This window comes from Aulonocara stuartgranti, assembly GCF_965226115.1.
Source record: "Aulonocara stuartgranti genome assembly, chromosome: 2".
Taxonomy (NCBI): Eukaryota; Metazoa; Chordata; class Actinopteri; order Cichliformes; family Cichlidae; genus Aulonocara; species Aulonocara stuartgranti.
This window is the reverse complement of record NC_138940.1, coordinates 29,822,124-29,840,281: the sequence shown is the minus strand read 5'-3', so window position 1 is coordinate 29,840,281 and position 18,158 is coordinate 29,822,124. Positions and strand designations below refer to the sequence as shown.

The 18,158-nt window shown below is 40.2% G+C and overlaps 1 protein-coding gene across 4 annotated transcripts; it reads right to left on the bottom strand.

Moving 5' to 3' along the window:
* Window positions 1-2,000: 2,000 nt before the first annotated feature.
* On the bottom strand, window positions 2,001-18,073 carry hmgxb3 (HMG box domain containing 3). 4 transcript variants are annotated; one of them, XM_082510061.1, is made up of 22 exons: window positions 17,869-18,073; window positions 17,157-17,170; window positions 16,916-17,067; window positions 16,620-16,794; window positions 14,672-15,178; window positions 14,446-14,553; window positions 14,201-14,335; window positions 13,882-14,117; window positions 12,708-12,817; window positions 12,540-12,620; window positions 12,256-12,338; window positions 12,044-12,151; window positions 11,789-11,929; window positions 11,248-11,555; window positions 10,459-10,586; window positions 8,688-8,819; window positions 8,396-8,580; window positions 8,047-8,269; window positions 4,426-4,559; window positions 4,105-4,224; window positions 3,701-3,910; window positions 2,001-3,574 (listed from the first exon to the last, which is right to left on the bottom strand). In XM_082510061.1, the coding sequence occupies exons 3-22, from the start codon at window positions 17,053-17,055 to the stop codon at window positions 2,981-2,983; spliced, it is 3,858 nt and encodes a 1,285-aa protein (XP_082366187.1). In that variant the 5' UTR covers window positions 17,056-17,067; window positions 17,157-17,170; window positions 17,869-18,073; the 3' UTR covers window positions 2,001-2,980. The 4 variants fall into 4 exon arrangements, with proteins under 4 accessions (XP_082366187.1, XP_082366185.1, XP_082366186.1 ...); XM_082510059.1 differs by lacking the exons at window positions 17,157-17,170; window positions 17,869-18,073 and adding an exon at window positions 17,574-17,853 and having other exon boundaries at window positions 14,672-14,841; window positions 14,965-15,178; XM_082510060.1 differs by lacking the exon at window positions 17,157-17,170.
* Window positions 18,074-18,158: the final 85 nt, after the last annotated feature.

Below are 18,158 nucleotides of genomic sequence, written 5' to 3'. Positions count from 1 at the left end.
TCAAACTGAGCCACACTTATGGAGCTCCACAATTCTTTTCCTGGTGTTTTGGTTGACATCTCTTGATTTTCCCATGTCAAAGAAACAGGCTCTGTGTTTTGCCTTATATGCATCCACAGCTGTGCCACCAATTTACTCACATGGACTCTACTAACCTATCAGAAGCTTCTTCAGCTCAGAATGGAATCGTCTGGAGTTTTCTTATTAATTAACAATAAACTTAGTGTACATGTACTCCTAAATTTAATGAAAGTGATAAAAAATAGACAGCTCTGTCTCTCTTTATTCTGACATTTAACTAATTCAAAATATATTTCAATATTTATCTAAAACAAAAGTTTACTCTAAATTGATGTTGTACAGTAAAAATGTTTTATGTTTTCTCCCTAAAGTGTAAATATCTGGTTACAAATGTGAACATCCTGCTGTGTACTGAAATCCCTCTTGTTTTGCATAGAAATATACTGAACAACATACAAAGCATAATATATAAAATAACATTTACCTGAGTTTTTTCTTTGAAAGAACCCTCTAATGTCCATTCTTATATTTCAGTACATAACTGAAACCGAATTAGTCGGGGAGGGTAAGAACTGAAAATATGAAATAAACACACGTAAGCTAAGACTCTCTAAAAAAATAGCATTTGTTCGGCTTTTCATTTCGCCATTTGTTGATTCACTTGAAGAGCAAGTAAAATAATATTGGTCAAGTGATCAGTTTCATATCAATCTTTCGTGATGCACCGTCATATTTACATTATTTGTACGGTACGAATGATTTGCTTTGGTACCTGCTCAAACTTAAGCTCTCCTTAGTATGGCTGGCTCCGTCTCTCCAACAGCGCACTCACGGGCAGCAGCTGCCCCGCCCCCTCGCTCAGTCGCTTAGTGCCTGAGCTTGGATCATACCAATATCAGGGGGGGATTCACGCACAGTCGTAAATTCCCACAGTGTGCACTATGTGCTTCGAATATTGTGTGTACTTTTTGTTTTATACAGTTGTCAGCCAGGCATCTAACTATGAAAAAATTACACTCCAAAATACCCCGGGCTTCTGACAAAACAACCCGGGCTTAAGCCCCGTAAGCCACCCCCACGCTCCGCCCCTGGTTCCAAATATATGTGCAGCAAATGTGAGCTCAAGAGCTTACCGATAGCCCGTCTTGTTCAAAGTCTTCCTCACAGTGGAAAAGTGGATCGTACTTTGTTTGCTGTCCTCTCAGTATGTCGCACACGGGTCAAATGACTGCTGCATGCATTTTAAGGTCTACTAGGCACGCCCACCCTTGATTGCTCTAATGTGGCTCACCTGGCAGGGCGGCGCACACCAGGCCGTGCTTGGTTGTTGATTGCACCCAAGGTCTAATCAGCGGCCATGCACAAACAGCAGCACCGAACAGGTAGTGGGCAGGAGGAGGAAGAGAGGAATAACAGCCACACCTACTAGGTCAGCGCGACACTGAATGCTTGCCGTCTAATTGTTTACTTAATATTTGATTAAAAATCCAGTGTTGCAAAAAAACAACAGAAACTTGCTTTTTTTCCCTTCACATCTATTCTATTCTAATCATCTAATTATATATTAATTAATCATAATTATATATTAATTCATTAATCCCCAAAGTACACCCAACATTGACTGAATTAATAACATAATTAGTAATTTGCTTACTTGTAAACCTCTCTTCATTTCCTCAAGCAATGAATGATGTCAGAAACTGTATCCTGGAGCTGTTTCACTTCTTTTACCTTTGTGGGACTTCAAAAACCATCCTGATGTTTGCAGCCTCTTTCATGTGATGACTTCTTGTAATTCTGAATGTCAGTGTTGCTTGTGGGTGGCTTTGATGTAGAACTGAGTAAGGAAACTTCACAGACAACAGATTTACAGTAGCAGACATTAAACCGTTACAAAGTTTCAGATTTCCTGTTGTCAAGTCTAAGTTTATCAGTTTATACACATGTTATTTATACATTTAAATAAAGCTGCAAAGCCATTAATTTCTTTATATTTATTTGTGACAGAAGCAGTTTAATTTACAGACTACTTTTGCATATTACCACTATACACGGCTGCTTCGGTGCCACTTGATCAACAGGTGTCCCTACTAACAACTCTGCAGCCCCAATACTTCCATAGAGATTCTGTTCATCCATTGTTCATTTTAACTGCCAGGCAAAGTCTACGTTATCTTTATCAACACCAGAAAAAATGAAAAAAAAAAAAACACGAATACTTCACATAGACAGATATATTACATATCTTTTATGCAGCTGTTTCTTTAAAGGTTGGCTACTTCACTTGAGTCAACCCAACTCATTCAGTGTGGCACAAATTAAAGCAAAAACTACCAACAAGGGTCTATCACCACATTATCATATATTACAATTAACATTTTATAATCGCTTCCCAAAATAAACATCAGTCCAAAAGGCAGCGGGTGGCAGTTGAGAGGTAAGAGTGTAAAAATGTAAAGCAGGAACGCCAAAGGGTTATAAATATACCAAATAATTCAAAGCTAAATATTTACTTTCATGTTTGAAGTCGTAGCTGAGTGAATAAAACCCTGCTTACATTCTTTCAGTCAGAGGAAAGCACTCATTTACGAGCAGGACTCAAGGTTACTTACATACATTACATATATGTTCTGTTCTTTTTTCAATCTTTATTTCCTGTTGCTAAAAAAACATATATATACATAGGTTACATTCATTTAGTCAACTGAGAAGGACAGCTTTGACATTTCATTACCATCAATCTGATCTACTTGTTCTCACACTTAAACATCTCTAAAACTGTTTCAACAACTTGATACAAGATCACCATCTTAAAAATACTACTATTGTCAGGGTTAACCCTACAATCACTACAATCACTAGTAGAACTTGCATGTTTCTAAATTTTTGCAGCCATTATACATTCAGTCCACCTCCCTGCCTGCTTGCTCACATATCTCGCTTTCTAAGCCAAATTAGCTTATTCATCCAGAACAACCTCAAACGTCTCTATTACTTCCTCCTGTGCCTGTCCCTCCACCCCACTTCCTTCATCTTCCTCGCCATCCGTTTTTATCTGCGCCACTCCCAGTCGGTACAGAGAATCCCTGATCACGACCTCTCCAGGCTGGCAGGCCTTTACAACTTGACTGATCTGCTGGCTCACGATGTCTCTGCTGGTGAGAAAATCCACCAGACGGTTGTACAGGTAATAATAAGCAGTGTTGTTGAAAACAATAGGTTGTTTCAGCGCACGGCTCACAGAAGGAACGCTAGAAGAACTTTCTGTGGAGTCACTCTTCAGTGTATCTGACTGTTCTTTATCCGGAGCACTCTTGTCATCTTCCTCGCCCTTCTCCATCTCTATCTCAGCTACCAGGCTAACATAGGGCTCGAGGTCTTTGCAGACGACCATAGAATGATGTTCTGGAGCAGCAGGCTTCTGGGTTTCCTGTGGAGGATGAACCAGCCAGCAGGAAGAGGACTTGGTGATGGGGTGGACCTGCTGGTTCTCTGCTCCGGAGGACAGGTCAGCACTGTACAGCTGGTCCTGGAGCTCCGGACATGACACGAGCTAAAGAAGACAAAGGACAGTTTGTCTGAGGAAGGCACCACACAGAGTGTTTACCTCGTAACTTTTGAATGCAAACTACTATAATAACAGCTTATTTCGATCACACTAAACACTGGAATCACACACCACTGGTTTTTCAAAAGGGTCAGAGAAGCAGCCTTGATTTCTGCCCCACATTTGTTTCGCCAGCTGTGGGTACTGCAGGTCAGTGCAAAGGGCCACCTGACGAGCACTGTCACAAACATAGACTGGAGGCCAGTAGCGAGATGACAGCAGCAGATCAACATGGTCACGAGCCGTCTCTCCTTTCACCAAGTACTTAGACGCGCACATGACCTGGGCACAGGCATCACAGAGAAAACAATTATACTTTTTAAAGTGTGTAAAATCACTTTTGTTTGTTACTTCTTTAAAATACTTTGGTGTGTTTGCGCCAAATGACACTTGCAGATGGATGCATGTGATACAAGTTGATCCATTTAATTCATTTGTTTTGACACATCTGGATAACATCTGGCTGCTGTTTTTACCTTGTGGGGGCAGACTTTGGACAGCTTGCCAGCAGTGAGGTGTGCAGGGGGTTGTGTGGCAGTGGAGAGGCCGCTATGAACGACTGCGTATAAGGAGATCAGAGAGGCCAGCAGCTCATTCTAATTCATTCAAATGGAGACAGAAAGCAGGGTTTTATTATTACAAACTCTCACACAAATATGAGAAAATGAACGAATTAACAAAGCAAATTAATGATCAAGAAAACAGATTTTTGAAGATTTTGCTTCATAAGTAGTAAATTTAGTTCCAGTTCCAGTTATTTAGTAGGAAAAAAGTGACACACACACACACACACGTACCTTAGTGGAACCTGGGGCGATGTTTGCCCCACAGCAGTCCAGGACTTTTCTCAACTCGTCCTCAGTGTGATCTTCAATCTTGTCGAGTCTCAGCTGACTGTCGTGAATGAGGCGTACCAAAACTGATGGATCTCCTGAAGCACATGATGAACAATGCTGTCTTAAAAAATGGCTACATCCCTACTCCATCATCTTAAAGTCACTAGTAACATTATTAGATACATTTTCCTAGTACTGGGTTGCACTTTATTGTCCAAATGGTGACAGATACAACCAAGTGCTGGAAACATTCCTCAGGGATTTTAGTCCATACTGACATGAATGATGTGACTCTCCGGTTCAACCACATCCCAGAGGTGCTCTATCACAACGAGATTTTTTACTGCTAAGGCCATTTGAGTGCAGTGAACTCACTGTCATGTTCAATAAAGATGTTTAAGATGATTTGAGCTTTGTGACATGGTGTATTATACATTAGAAGATGGGTACACTGGATGGATCCATGCTTCCATGTTGTTTATGCCAGATTCTCACCCTAAAATCTAAACGTGGCAGCAAAAGTCCAGACTCCTCAGACCAGTCTTCTGTGGTCTTATTGTAGCCTTGGTTTCCTGTTGTTAACTAACAGGCGTGAAAACCATGTGCTCTCCTACTAAAGTGGCCCATCTGCTCACATTCACTCCTGCATTCACACCTATGGGCAATTTGGATTAACCAATTAACCTATCCCCACTAACTGCATGTCTTTGGACTGTGGGAGGAAGCCGGAGTACCCGGAGGGAACCCACGCAAACACGGGGAGAACCTGCAAACTTCACACAGAAAGACCCCAGCCTGATGGTGGAATTGAACAGCACCTTCTTGCTGTGCGGCAAGATGCTGATGATGATGATGGATTTTTCCTCTTCTTCAAATTATTCTCTGTAAACCATCTCTGTGAGATGCTGTTGTTTAGGAAAATTCCAGTACATTAGCAGTTTGCAAATTACCACCCCACGTGGCAACAATGCCCCAGTCAAAGTCATTTAAATCATAATTCTAATGATGTGTTTGATCTTCAGCAGGTTGTCTTGGCCACGTCTACATGCTTAAATGCATCGAGTTGCTGTCAGATGATTGGTTTACACATGTATTAATGACCTGTTGAACCAGTATATCTAATAAAGTGGCCAGTGAGGGTATATTAAGCTCAAATATTATGGCTAGGCTACCTGTGAGATTTCATAGTTTTGCTTTTTCATTGCAATGACTTCTTCTAGCAGTGGATACCGATCTAATACCCGTTACTAAATCACCATATTGGTGCAACAATCCCCTAATCTATGTTCTCCCGCCGCTCCTGTGGTTCTGTAACATTTCCATGTTATCGGCAGTCCGAGTAAAGAAATCCTTGATCTCACTTTTAGTATGTTTTTAATCCTCCGTTTCCTGTTTACAGCATCTTACGCACATACAGTGCACATGAATGGTCATGTGAGATGTGTTTACTAGGGGTGCAACGATACACAAAATTCACGGTTCGGTTCGATACTTTGGTGTCACGGTTCGATATTTTTTCGATACAAAAAAATTTTCATGCCTTTTTAATTTGTCATTTATTAAAATTATAAATATATATTTTAACACAAAAGTACAGTTTTTAAATTTAACCCTAACCCTTGTGCGTGTTGTTTTTTAGCTCGTCATATTGCAGCCACAGAAATTCTTTTGTCCATGAAACCATAAAGCTGCACTTTCTTTTTGCCTTATAGTCTGATTTGTCATAACTTCTCCGTTTTGTGGTAAGCTTTTCTTTGGCTGTCACTTCTTCACCCTGACCTGTCTTATTTGGCTCAGCAGAACTAAAATATATATCTGTCTGTGAAGGTTCTCAATCATCCAGGTCATCGTAGTGAAATATATATCCTGCCGCACTCACATAAGCTCAGCGATTCTCTGCGCGATCAACCTCTCACATGTTTAAGCTGCGGGAGATTTCACTTGTCATGTTTGCATAGTAAGCTAACAATTAATAAGACGATGTCAGAGGAATTGGTGCACAAATTATCATCACTCACAGATCAGTGCTGTCGCTCTCTATACACAGTTCGCACGATTGCAAAGTGAAAGCAAAAAAACAAGCGCAAATTCAAACACGATTTCAATATGTCACATATTGACAGTGGCTCACCCAATGACATAATTACCCAGCTACATTTCTGAAAGAATGCAAAAGCATTGACATATATTTTTCCTTCCTACAATAGCCCGACAGGCAGGGGAGAGATAGCTCCGGGACGTCGGGCTAGCGATATTGCAAGCCCTGTATCTGATTGAGGAATCACTCATCTTTGGAAAAGAGAGTTTATTACAGAGAAATGGCTCTTTCCAAAATAAAAGCTATACTATCCGTTTCTTCTGGGCTATATTCTCAGCAGCATATTAAACATATCAGGTCTCCATAAGGAGAATCCTGTGCTAACAGCTGTCTAAATGACTCGGCTAAAGTTTGTAGCATGCATGCTTGTTTTTGTCTTTGCACTAGGATGATGTCGGTGTAAATGTGCAGTCATATTCGTTGTGTTCCCACTAGTGCTTTCAGGTTAATCTCGTTGAAATAACCTTAACGCCACAACACGGCAAATCTCCGGAGCTACCCTATACAGAGGGGCTAGACGGCCAACACGTTAACGAGCTAACTGCGCTAACACACTAGCTCCCACCCATGTAATTGAGCATTGCATGGCACATCCAACATACTGTTTTACTTTAGTCCATGACTCGCTTACCTTCAGGGTCATACGTCACATGAAAACCAAAATAATTCCAAACGCCAGATCTGAATGAGGGTGGGGAGGTCCACTTCTGTCTCGCTAGCTTGCCCTGCGCTCTTCCTTCTGACCATCCTGTCTGTGTTGAGTGCTCAGTGAATCTGCGTTCGACTACTCCGCCTAGGCTGCACTCTCGAGCCTAGGCGGAGTAGTCAAATGCAGATTCACTGAGCGCTCAACACAGACAGCATCGTCAGAAGGAAAGTTGATAAAATAAATTACAAATTTTGTATTCTTCTTTTTTTTTCTCCCCTTTGGTTTTCTTTCTTTCTCTCCCCCTCTTTCTTTCATTCTTTCCCCCTGTCCTATCCCACAGTCATGTCTGTCCTGTTTGCAACTGAAAATAAAATAAATTCATAATTATAATAAAGGTCAATCAAATGGACCAATATGATGATCCACTTAAAATAAATCCTCTTGGCATCTTTCTTGGCCTCAAGACAACAATTCTGATGGCTATAGATCCAAACGGGACACAAAAAAAAAAAAAAAAAAAAAAAAAAATTGAAAAAAAAAAATTGAAAAAAATTGTATTGTTCGATACATATGCGTACCGAACCGAAAGCACTGTATCGAACGGTTCAATATCGATACGAATATCGTTGCACCCCTAGTGTTTACTACAAAACTGTTTTTTTTAAACACTATTACGTATTTATGTTCTTTTAGCCTTAAAAATCTCCATTATATTTGCTTGAATATAGTACTTATTGCACTAGAATTTAATCACTGGAACATCGGACACCCCTTAATAAAAATGATTTATGCATGTGGAGATTAAAATCAGCAGTAATTTACAGGAAGAACATACCCGAGGACTGCTCAGGGTGTGGCAAGACCTTGTCCTTCTCTGTGTTGATAACAGTGGGGCTCCTCATCAAAGGTGGAATGAAGGGAGCAATTATGGAAGCATCTACCCGTGTGATAGGGATGTCTGTGGGGAAAGCTGCTTGCTCAATAGCCTCACTCTCCATGGTCAGCCAGAAGTCATCCACATGTACCTCATCTGACACTGAAAACTCAGGCCAGGTAAACTGCAGAAAGGTCACAAGAGGACACAACAAAAGAGCACACAGTCAAACACATATCTAAACAAAGCAGCCATTGCCAAAACAAAAGTTATGTGGCATTAATTACAGTTGTTATCACCAAACTCTCACTTCTACATTCTTGAGCTCCAGGACATTGTTTGTGTGTCTCTGTGCAATTTCTATCTTTGGAGCAACGCCGCAAATGCCACAGATCATATCGTTGTAATCTCGGATGGTGAGGCACTCAAAGGCCCAGTAGCCACTCAGGAGAAGCTCTTGAATTTGAGATGATTCATCTGGATTAAGAGAATGGACTGGGGGCCAAAACCAAAGGAGAAAACAGACTGTCAAAGCCATTTTTAAAAATGTAGACCCTTACAAAGTAGAAGCAATAAATGCTGAGTGTAATAGAGGATTTTACCAGGATGACTGGGGACGTGGTCCACTATAGTCTTGGCTGCCTGATAGGGTGACTGGCCTAGTTTGATGCTGGCCCTGATCTTCAGAAAGAGGTCAATGCTCACCAGCAGTCTGTTCCCAATGTTGAACAGACCTGTTAGAATAAAGAAAGATTCATTTAGTATTTATTAGTATTAGTATTTATTTATTTATTGTCATTGTCAAGAACAATGAAATTGCGTTTGGGGCTTCCATACAACCCAAAAAAAAGAAGAAAATAATAAATACCCCTTAAAACCCAAGTGTACATATTTAACCCAGTGTGACTCCAATGCAATAAGACAATCCTTAGCAATAATGTTCATCCACTCGACGCCAGAGAATATGGCTACAGGCTAAACCACACCTTATAAAAAAGCTTCCTCAGTAAGAGCTGTTTATATCCACTCAATGCTTTTGGTATGAATACACAAGGAAAATATTGTTTCTCCATGGTCAGCCAAAAGTCATCAACATCATCAACAACCCCATCTGATACTTTGACCATATTGAGGCAGGTTGAAACGTTAACCTGTCCTTATATTATTAAAGGTTAGTATGGAGTTGAAAGACGATGACAACAGTTTTTGAAAATACTGATAGATTTGCATTCACTGGAGTCTTATATGCTAGGCTTTTAACCAATCAGTGAAATAATTACTGCAACTGGTAAATGCAACATTTTACTGCAGAAGCTGACCTTTAAGGGCACTTTTTGAAGAAGAGCTATCCCAGGGCAGGTACTGATGGAGTTAACATTTGAACAAGCACCAATTTCTTTTTTGAAAAAGGAGCGACTGATGAGTAGCAAGGCTAAAAGTAGTGGACTGCTGTCTTTTCTAACATTTTAAGCAAACAGAATTGCAGCACCCTTCTTAGTTTTACTGTTTTGGTCTCACAGAACCACCGTTACTCATAATAGCATTGCTGTTTTGGTAACACTGGAATTTCCATCACGACTGAAGACTTTGCCAACTTCTTTTCTGTCCAGTGGATCACAGAAGCACAGTGTACTAAAAACTGGATAAGTCAAATTGGGAGCATGGGCCTATAAATGTACAGATGTTGTCAGAAGTTTACATACAGCATAAATGTCGTGGTATTTTGGGGTATTGTTGATTTTTTAGCTGTTTTTCAGGGTGTAATGATTGTGAAGCATACATCTTTAACAACTTTAGAAAACAAGAACTGGTGCATAGGATTGAATTTATTTAAAATTTTCTCTAATCCACATAGAGTCAAAGGTTTTATGCATTTTAAGCATAAGGTTAGTTCATTCATTTTTAAAAACGTTTAAGCTGGGGCTTTAGGAAGACCATTCCAGAAGTCTAATGTCAGCTTGTTTTATCCTTTCAAAACCAGTTTTGATGTTGTTTGGGATCACCAGCGAGAATTTAATAGGCTTTGGCCTCATCACGTTAAAAAACACAGTAGAACCTCAGCACCACTTATTGAAAGATTTAGATGAGTCTGTGTATGTTTTTGACCCTGTCTGGATTAGAGAAAATCCAGAATAAATTCAGAACCAATACTTCTTTGAAAAAGAACAGTTCAAATAAATAATTAAAATTACCATGGCATTCATGCCTATGATAACTGAATGTAAATTTCTGGTCATTACTACATATGTGCCAGCTTGTGCCTACTGAGAGCTTCTGCAGACAAAAGGTAGCCAGTCTCCTGAAGAATCTTTATTTAATTCAAACAAATCCCATAATTATATGTGCAATATACCTTCAATTGGCTCTGCTTACCTGGATGAAGGTCAGTGAAGCTGTGCAAGGCCAGACACTGAACATTGAGACAAACCTTGAGCTGCAGAGAGACTGTCTGCATTAGAGTTTCAGTGAGCAGCCAGCAGTTCTCCTGTCCTGCAACAGTGCTAAAATGTACAGATACAGATAATGTAAGATACCAGATATTACAATAATAACTTTTTTAGCATTTTTCAAAACACAGAGTTACAAAGTGCTTAACAGTTTGAATAAAAGCCACAGAGTGATGATAACCACACAGAAACAAAATCAACCATATACGGTCAGACACTCATTCCAACATACAAGCAAATAGTTGCAAATTACGGTCAAAGTCAAGGGGGAAAATATTAAGGGAAAGCTAACCTATAAAAATGACTTTTCAGCAGTTAAAACCAGTAACAGTGAAGTTGACCTGATGAGTGTGGAAGGCTAATCCACAGTTTAGGTGCAACAACCTCAAATGCACAATCACCTCTATTTTTAAAACCCTGGTTTAAGGATCGGAGAGGCCGGCTGCAGTGACGAGGTTTCAGAAGCTCTGCTATTTAAGCAGAGGTCAGAATTTTAAAGTGGATTCTCAAATTCACTGAAAGCCAGTGAAGGAATCAGAGAATAGGTGTAATATGTGACTGCTGACTAGTTTTTGTAAGCAGCCTTGCTGCTGTCCTGCTGTAACTGGGGGTTAGATATGGAGGACTGGGAGACACACGTGAAAAGTGAACCACAATAATCAAGGTGGGAGAATACTAAAGATATTAAAACTAATCTTGTCATGCATCTTCTTACCTCTGATCACCTTTGAAGAGAGGGTAGTTACACAGGCCACAGTGAGTAGCTGCTGACTCGTAGTACTGAGGCCACCTAGACTGAAGCATGGTCTCTGCCTCGGCGCTGTTTTCCTGCTCCTGATCAGCCACTTGAACAAAGACAACCTGGAAAGTGTTGAGCTCCTGGATGAGGGTTAATGTTTCCTGAAGCTCAGCCTCATTCTCAGGAATCTGCAAAGAGCTGCGCAGCAGCTGCACCGTATTTTGACGCTGGATGTCTTTTTGGGCAGGACTAAGGGGATTGTATGGACACAGCAGAGTCTCAGACTGAAAAGGGGAAATTAAGAAATCAATGGAGACAAATGGATCCGTATTGAAAAATACAAAAATGTTGGTTTTAAAGTAAAAGTAAAGCATTTAATACATTTGTGTTCAGAAGTTGCTAAAGGTTTCTGCAATAATTATAGTGAAGACAAGTAAACGAAAGTGTTACAGCTGTAACAGCACCTTACAGCACCTGCACTTTGGAGAAAAATTGGAGGAAGGAAGGTTTTGTGTACCTTTGTTGCCTTGGCATTCTTCTGGGTCAGCTCGCAGCCACATTTCGGGCACACTGCAGGTTTGTGCCTGTTCTTATAAATATAGTCGCAAGATGGGTTCTTACACCGACCCCTGCCTCGTGCTGTGGACAGTCCCAAATCCTTAAAGAATAAAGAAGTAAATTACCTAAATATCAACAAACAAGCAATATAGAGGGACAAAAGTACAGGTTTGTACACAATTACAGCAAAATAAACTGCAAAGAAGATACTCACAAAACTGGAAACTGTTTGCTGTTTGAAAGGCACAACTGACAGGATATTTACTCTCCTGTCAGTCAGAGAAGACGTGGGCTGGCCTCTGTCAGCTGCGCCCGGAAAATCCTATGCAAATGCATGCAGACAGTTAGAAAGAAGAATTAACTCTGCTGTTTTGCAGTTCTGTGTGAGGTTTTTCTCTGTGTGTGTAACCATATGTATGTGTTAACCTGGTTAGCTGTGGTTGTTGGGACAGCGTGGCCGAGCTGCTTTAAAGTGCTGGGTTTGAGACCTGAGAAACTCTCTGGTGGCACTGTGGTTAAAAAAGAACCAGATCAACTGAGAGCTAAAACCTCAGAAAATACAGTCACATCGAGACACTTCATGATAAAATTGGTCTGCATGTGTCAAGAACAAGTACAGAGCAGACATGTAATAAAACCAGACAGAAGCCACAAATGTGGAAATTGCACAGAATGAAGAATAATTAGAAATACAGTCAAATGATCATTACCATTCGGTGAATTATTGTTGTGTGAATACTGACATTTCTCTTTGTCAGGTGGAACAGTTATGATCTGAAACACAGCACGACCTAAAACACAAACACATATGTTGACGCTGTAAGAGCCCAATTAAGCACATGCACCAAAACATTACTGCTGGCTCTGTTTCATTTCACCTGTGTTGTAGCAGGCAGGAAGGATGGGCCTCACAGGCCTCTTCTGCACAGTGGTACTGCTCTTTTCCTGGCCTTGGATTGAGGCACTTTTAGGATTGTCTTTCACTTGTCTAGAAATAAAAGAGTAAGTATGTCAAGTCAGATACAGTCTAGTGTCAAAACACAGAGGGCAGCAGGCAGCTGTTTTAACAGCACAAAGAGGAAATGAGTATAATTCAACTTCATCCACATTTTCAAAATGGCCCTTTTTTCCACACATTTTTGGCAGTTCTTGTTATTAAGGAAGGTACAGTAAGTTAAAAGAGAAAAAACAAGATAAGTGTGCATTTTTAAAAATAAACAAATCCACTAATGCACATACAGTGCTGTGAAAAAGCATTGAGCCACCTCAAATTTCTTGACATTTGGTAGGAAAATGACAAATACGGGCATACAGATACAAATCTACAAATACAGGTACATGCCATTGATTTTAGTGCCTTTTTATGCTTCAGTTATTCTGATATTATTGTTACATGGCTTAACAAATATTAAAAAAAATTCAAGTACGAGATTAAAATGAGTTAACGAAAAATGTTGATAGTCCTTCAGAAAGCCCTGAGAATTAATACTCAAAATGACTTTGAACATTAAAAGAAAGTATTGAAGAAAAATGTAAATATAAATGACAGACTACAAGAAGCAATCTTGAGACTTTTGCATTGTACTTTTCATACTGCATGCCTTCTGCAGCTAAAGCATAAAAGCCATAATCCAGCGGTCCCCAACCCCCGGGCCTCGGACCGGTACCGGCCCATAAGTCGTTTGGTACCGGGCCGCGAGAGTTGAGGCTCAGTGTGAAATGTATGGTTTTCAGGGTTTTTATCGTTTTTCAGCGTTATTTTGTTATAGTTTTTATCGTTAACTCGGTTTTCCTGCGTCTTTTCACATGTGTTATGAATAAGTCTTCTTTTTTCGGTACCGGTACTAGTTTTATTTTGTTGTATTTTTCCACGACACCTTAAAGGCCGGCCCGTGAAAATATTGTCGGGCATAAACCGGTCCATGGCGCAAAAAAGGTTGGGGACCGCTGATGTAATCAACTTGCTTCTTTAAAAGAACGAACACACTTAATATCTGATTTAATGGCCTTGTGAACTCTCAGACAGTAATAATCTGCAGAAATGACACGCACCTTGTTTGAGCCGGTTGTTTGGTGCTGCTGCCCTCTTGTGGCAATCCAGCTGAACGAACAGGCTGCTTTCTGGCGCGCCTCACAACTTGTCCTTCTTTGTTGACTCCAGTAGTATTTATTTTGCTGACAGCAGCACCTGCCTTCTGAGTTGTTGGTTGTGTGGTTTGACAGCTTTTATTAGCTTTTTTTTTAGCTTTTTGCCTTGAAGCAGCTTGCTTCTCGTGTGACTTTTTTGCCTATTAAGAAAATGGCAGCCAAAACTGATTAGAATCACAAGTAAACAGTGAATATTTTTTTCTTAGGTTTCATTAACACTTACAGCGGGTATCCATTTACCACCCAAGTGGCTCCCACACTCGGGGCATGTTGGTGGCTTGTGGCGGGTAACGTAGACAAATGAACAGCCAGGATTCAGACACCTCCCTCGACCTCTCCGAGTGTATGTCTTCACAGACTGATGAGAAGAAGAAAATATGTAACTTCAGGTCTTTCAAGTCCTAAAAATTAAATGTGTACTCTTCCAGATACAAGATTTTTCTTTATTTGACTAATATGCATGCTTACCATTTTATATGAAGGTTTGACACTTTGCTCTATGCTTGCTCTAACAGGGACCATCACCACCGGGCCCACAGAGCTCACAGTTGCCAAAGACTTGGGCTCCAGTAGGTTCTAGGGTAAGGCAAGAAGTAAGCAAAATACATGTGCTGTTATTAAAATTAGGTGATTATATAAGTTAATGAATATCAGTCTACAACCTGGCAGAAGATGGAGGACATTTAGGTTGTACCTGGGTGGGTATGATGGCCACCACCTGTGTGGTTTCCCCCTGTGTTTGCTGCACCATCGATGCACTGTAACTACTACTGCCAGCTTTTGCCTCATTTCCTTTCAGTATGACCCGATTTGCCATACAGTCACCAGAGCTCTGTGAGACACTGGAGTCTCCAGAAGCTGTTGCTTTCGGTGAGACAGAGGAGGAGGAAGAGGTGGGTGGAATTCCTTGGAGGGCAGGTGACACTACTGCTGTTTCCCCTGTTATTTCATCAACAACAATGGGGTGTTCAGAGAGTTCAACCTTACCAGCCAACCCTAAAGGTGTCAACTGGGGTTCCTGAATAAGGGAGACTGAGGGCAAGCCATTTTCAGGTGGATTCTCCGTAGACTCAATGCTGAGCTCTGATTGAGAGCTTCCCGGCTGGAGACTTGAAGAGCAGCCTTTGGACAATACAAAGTAACTGGTTCTTGGTAGGATTTTGCGGAAGCCTGGCAGATCTTTGGAGAGACTAACAGATGACTGAGGAAAAAGCACAATCGAGACATTTTTTTATGGCCAAAAGAATTCATGATAAAGGAAATAAATGAATCTCACTGGAGGAAGGGCTTTTTAATCAGCTGTCTACCAGTGGCAATGTTTTTAAAAAGACAGGTTGACTTTGTGGAATAATGATTAATTTACTACTAGAGTGTCTACTAGTACAGTATTTATTATAATAAAAATACTTTTTACTGTTAAGTTTTTACTGAACTTTTTAACTCAGATGAGGGAAAATCTGGATGTTTTGTTCAGAAAACAGGAGTAATTTAAAATCTGAATCAGTTACCATAGTAACAAATTCTGACTCTTCACGTCCAGCTAAACACGGTTACATGGTTTCTTTTGTTGATTCATAGCTGATATTTCAAAGAAGATATCCATCCATCCATCCATTGGCTTCCGCTTATCCTTTTCAGGGTCGCAGGGGGCGCTGGAGCCTATCCCAGCTGTCATAGGGCGAGAGGCAGGGTACACCCTGGACAGGTCGCCAGTCTGTCGCAGGGCTAACACACAAGGACAGACAACCATTCACACTCACATTCACTCGCACATTCACACCTAGTGGCAATTTGGATTATTCAATTGACCTATCCCCACAAGCTGCATGTCTTTGGACGGTGGGAGGAAGCCGGAGTACCCGGAGAGAACCCACGAAGAAGATAATGGAATGCATTTATTTGCTAAAGTTTAGGTATTCAATTCATATTTACCTGGGACTTTGATGTTCCAGGTAAATATGAATTGATGCTGCTGCCCTCTTGTGGCACTCCAGCCAACTAATAAATATTAGTTGACGACTGCCTTAACAAGCTGTTATCCTTGTAAGAGAAAGAGATCTAGCATATCTGTGGACATGCTAGATTTATTCTCAGATCTTCACTGAAAATGTTAACATCACTCACTGTTTAGAAGTTATAAAAAGTGATTGTTTTTCATGATGTGATTGGCTGCAGTGATGGGGCCCTCCTATTATATTTATAAAATCATATTCTACGATCATAGTAAGTCGTCCCTTGGAAATGACTTGTATACTTCAAAGGATGACTGCATGTTCACATATAGCAAAAGTAAGGTTATGTACCTGCGTTTATGAAGGCTGCAGACATTTTTCAACGTTCTGACACTATTGTTCACTATGTAGGAATATATACATATTTTGAAAGATAGTCAAACACTATTGAGGAAGGTCTTAAATGTAAATTAAATCTTTTTTCCCATATATTGAACTAAGTATTTTTCTAATTTATTTGTAACAGACTCATATTGCCAGGTGAAAGTGCGCCAGTTTTGAATTCTAGCATAAGTGTTTAAGAAGGTTTAATCTACAGATTAATGGATTTAAATAATATGGTCTTCTCAGCTAATCCGATACGCTGGTTTGTTTACATTTTAAAAAAAAAAAGTTGAGACTGCAGCTTACTGTATCTATGCCCTCCTTCTCCAACTTGGCTTTTTCCAGGTAGTAGCTTTTCTCAGCTACGCTGAGTCGTTTCCAGCTCTCACTGATACGCTTGTTGATCTCAGACTGTGGCATATTAGAGACTCCGAGTTGCATAATCTGGTGAACATCAAAGTAGTATAGCAGATAGGCAGACCTAAGGCAGACAACACATTCCAAGTCTACAATTAGAACATGACATTTTTAAGACATTTTTAATGCCTTTGAAGCTCAGCCAGTGATGAGAGAAGGGTTGAAAACCATTTTATTCATGTTACCTAGGCTTCTTAGGTTTCTCCACACTGTCATCTTGAGGTTTGCTCTTCCTCTTTTTAAAGGATGTCACCTCCATTTGGCTGTAGGCACTCTCCACCTCTTCTGTCACTTTAACAACCTCAAAAAGCTCCACTTTGTCCATGTTTCCAAAGATCTAGGACAAAAATGACACACAGCAGGGGATCCATGTTTGAACTGTCAAGAAGATGGAATTTATTGCAGGGGTGTTGTGTCAAAGCGTACCCATCTCCACTTCACTTCAAAAAGGGAAGCACCAAAAATAGAAGCATTTAGGCTTTATTTAACCAAGTAAAAGTCTCAGGGAGAATAAAGATCTCTTATTCGGCAGTTAACTTGCCAAGAGAGCAGTAAAATAGTTGTAAATAAAAACACAAACGATAAGAACAGACAAAAACACACATTAGACGAGTGAATACAATATCTCGTTCACATGCAGTAAATTCTAAAGCTCAAATTGGAAACAACTTGCAAATTTGTTTTTATGAAATTCCATGTTTGCACATCTTAGCTATTTTATGCCTAATAACACAATAACATGCAACTAAGGCACAAATCATTAGCGGGCACAATGTTTGAACAGTATGACAAGGGTGATTTTACATAGTAACTGCAGTGCTGTTGACATAAAGTTTATTTCACCTCCTTTCCTCGGGTGATGAGAGGCAAGCAGAGGTGCTCATAAAGGCTATAACTAATGAAAAATAATACTAATAAAAGTACTGGAGTGTGACTAAAGGTTATTATTTGAATATATCGCTGCAAAAATGCCATGCACTTTTATCCACATTGCTCAGGGAGAGAGATACTAAACCAAACAAACATGTAAAAACCACCGCTCCTTCCTCGTTTTAAAGGTAGGTTTAATGGCGTGTGTTAATACTGCCCGCACGGTCAGTCAGTTATCCAATGAAATGCCTTCTTATTGAAGTCTTACCTACGACGGCCCAAGGTACTACAAACTACTCTGAACAACGTTTAGAAGTCGCCGAAAATGTCCATGCATTGTGTTATTATGCTAAGTAATGCTACGTGTTGCCTGTTCTTTACATTAGATAAAGAATTTCACGACGCTAGTAAAGGTGTAAAGTAGCCTCGTTGCTAGTCGTCTCATGAAAAAAGATGGCGGTTTGTTGCCATTGTCATTAACCAATCACATGCCAGAATGTATACATTAAACCAATCACGTAAGACGTTTTTGCCACGTGAAAGTGCAGTGTGCGTCCT

Excerpts from the sequence above, each read along its gene's own strand:
- hmgxb3 (XM_082510058.1), bottom strand. The coding sequence starts at position 17,705 with ATGGCATTTTTGCAGCGATATATTCAAATAATAACCTTTAGTCACACT. Across the intron at positions 17,068-17,573 it reads TCATCACCCGAGGAAAGGAG|ATCTTTGGAAACATGGACAA; the intron begins GTGAAATAAACT and ends TTTTTGTCCTAG. Across the intron at positions 12,621-12,707 it reads TCCTGCCTGCTACAACACAG|GTCGTGCTGTGTTTCAGATC; the intron begins GTGAAATGAAAC and ends TTTGTGTTTTAG.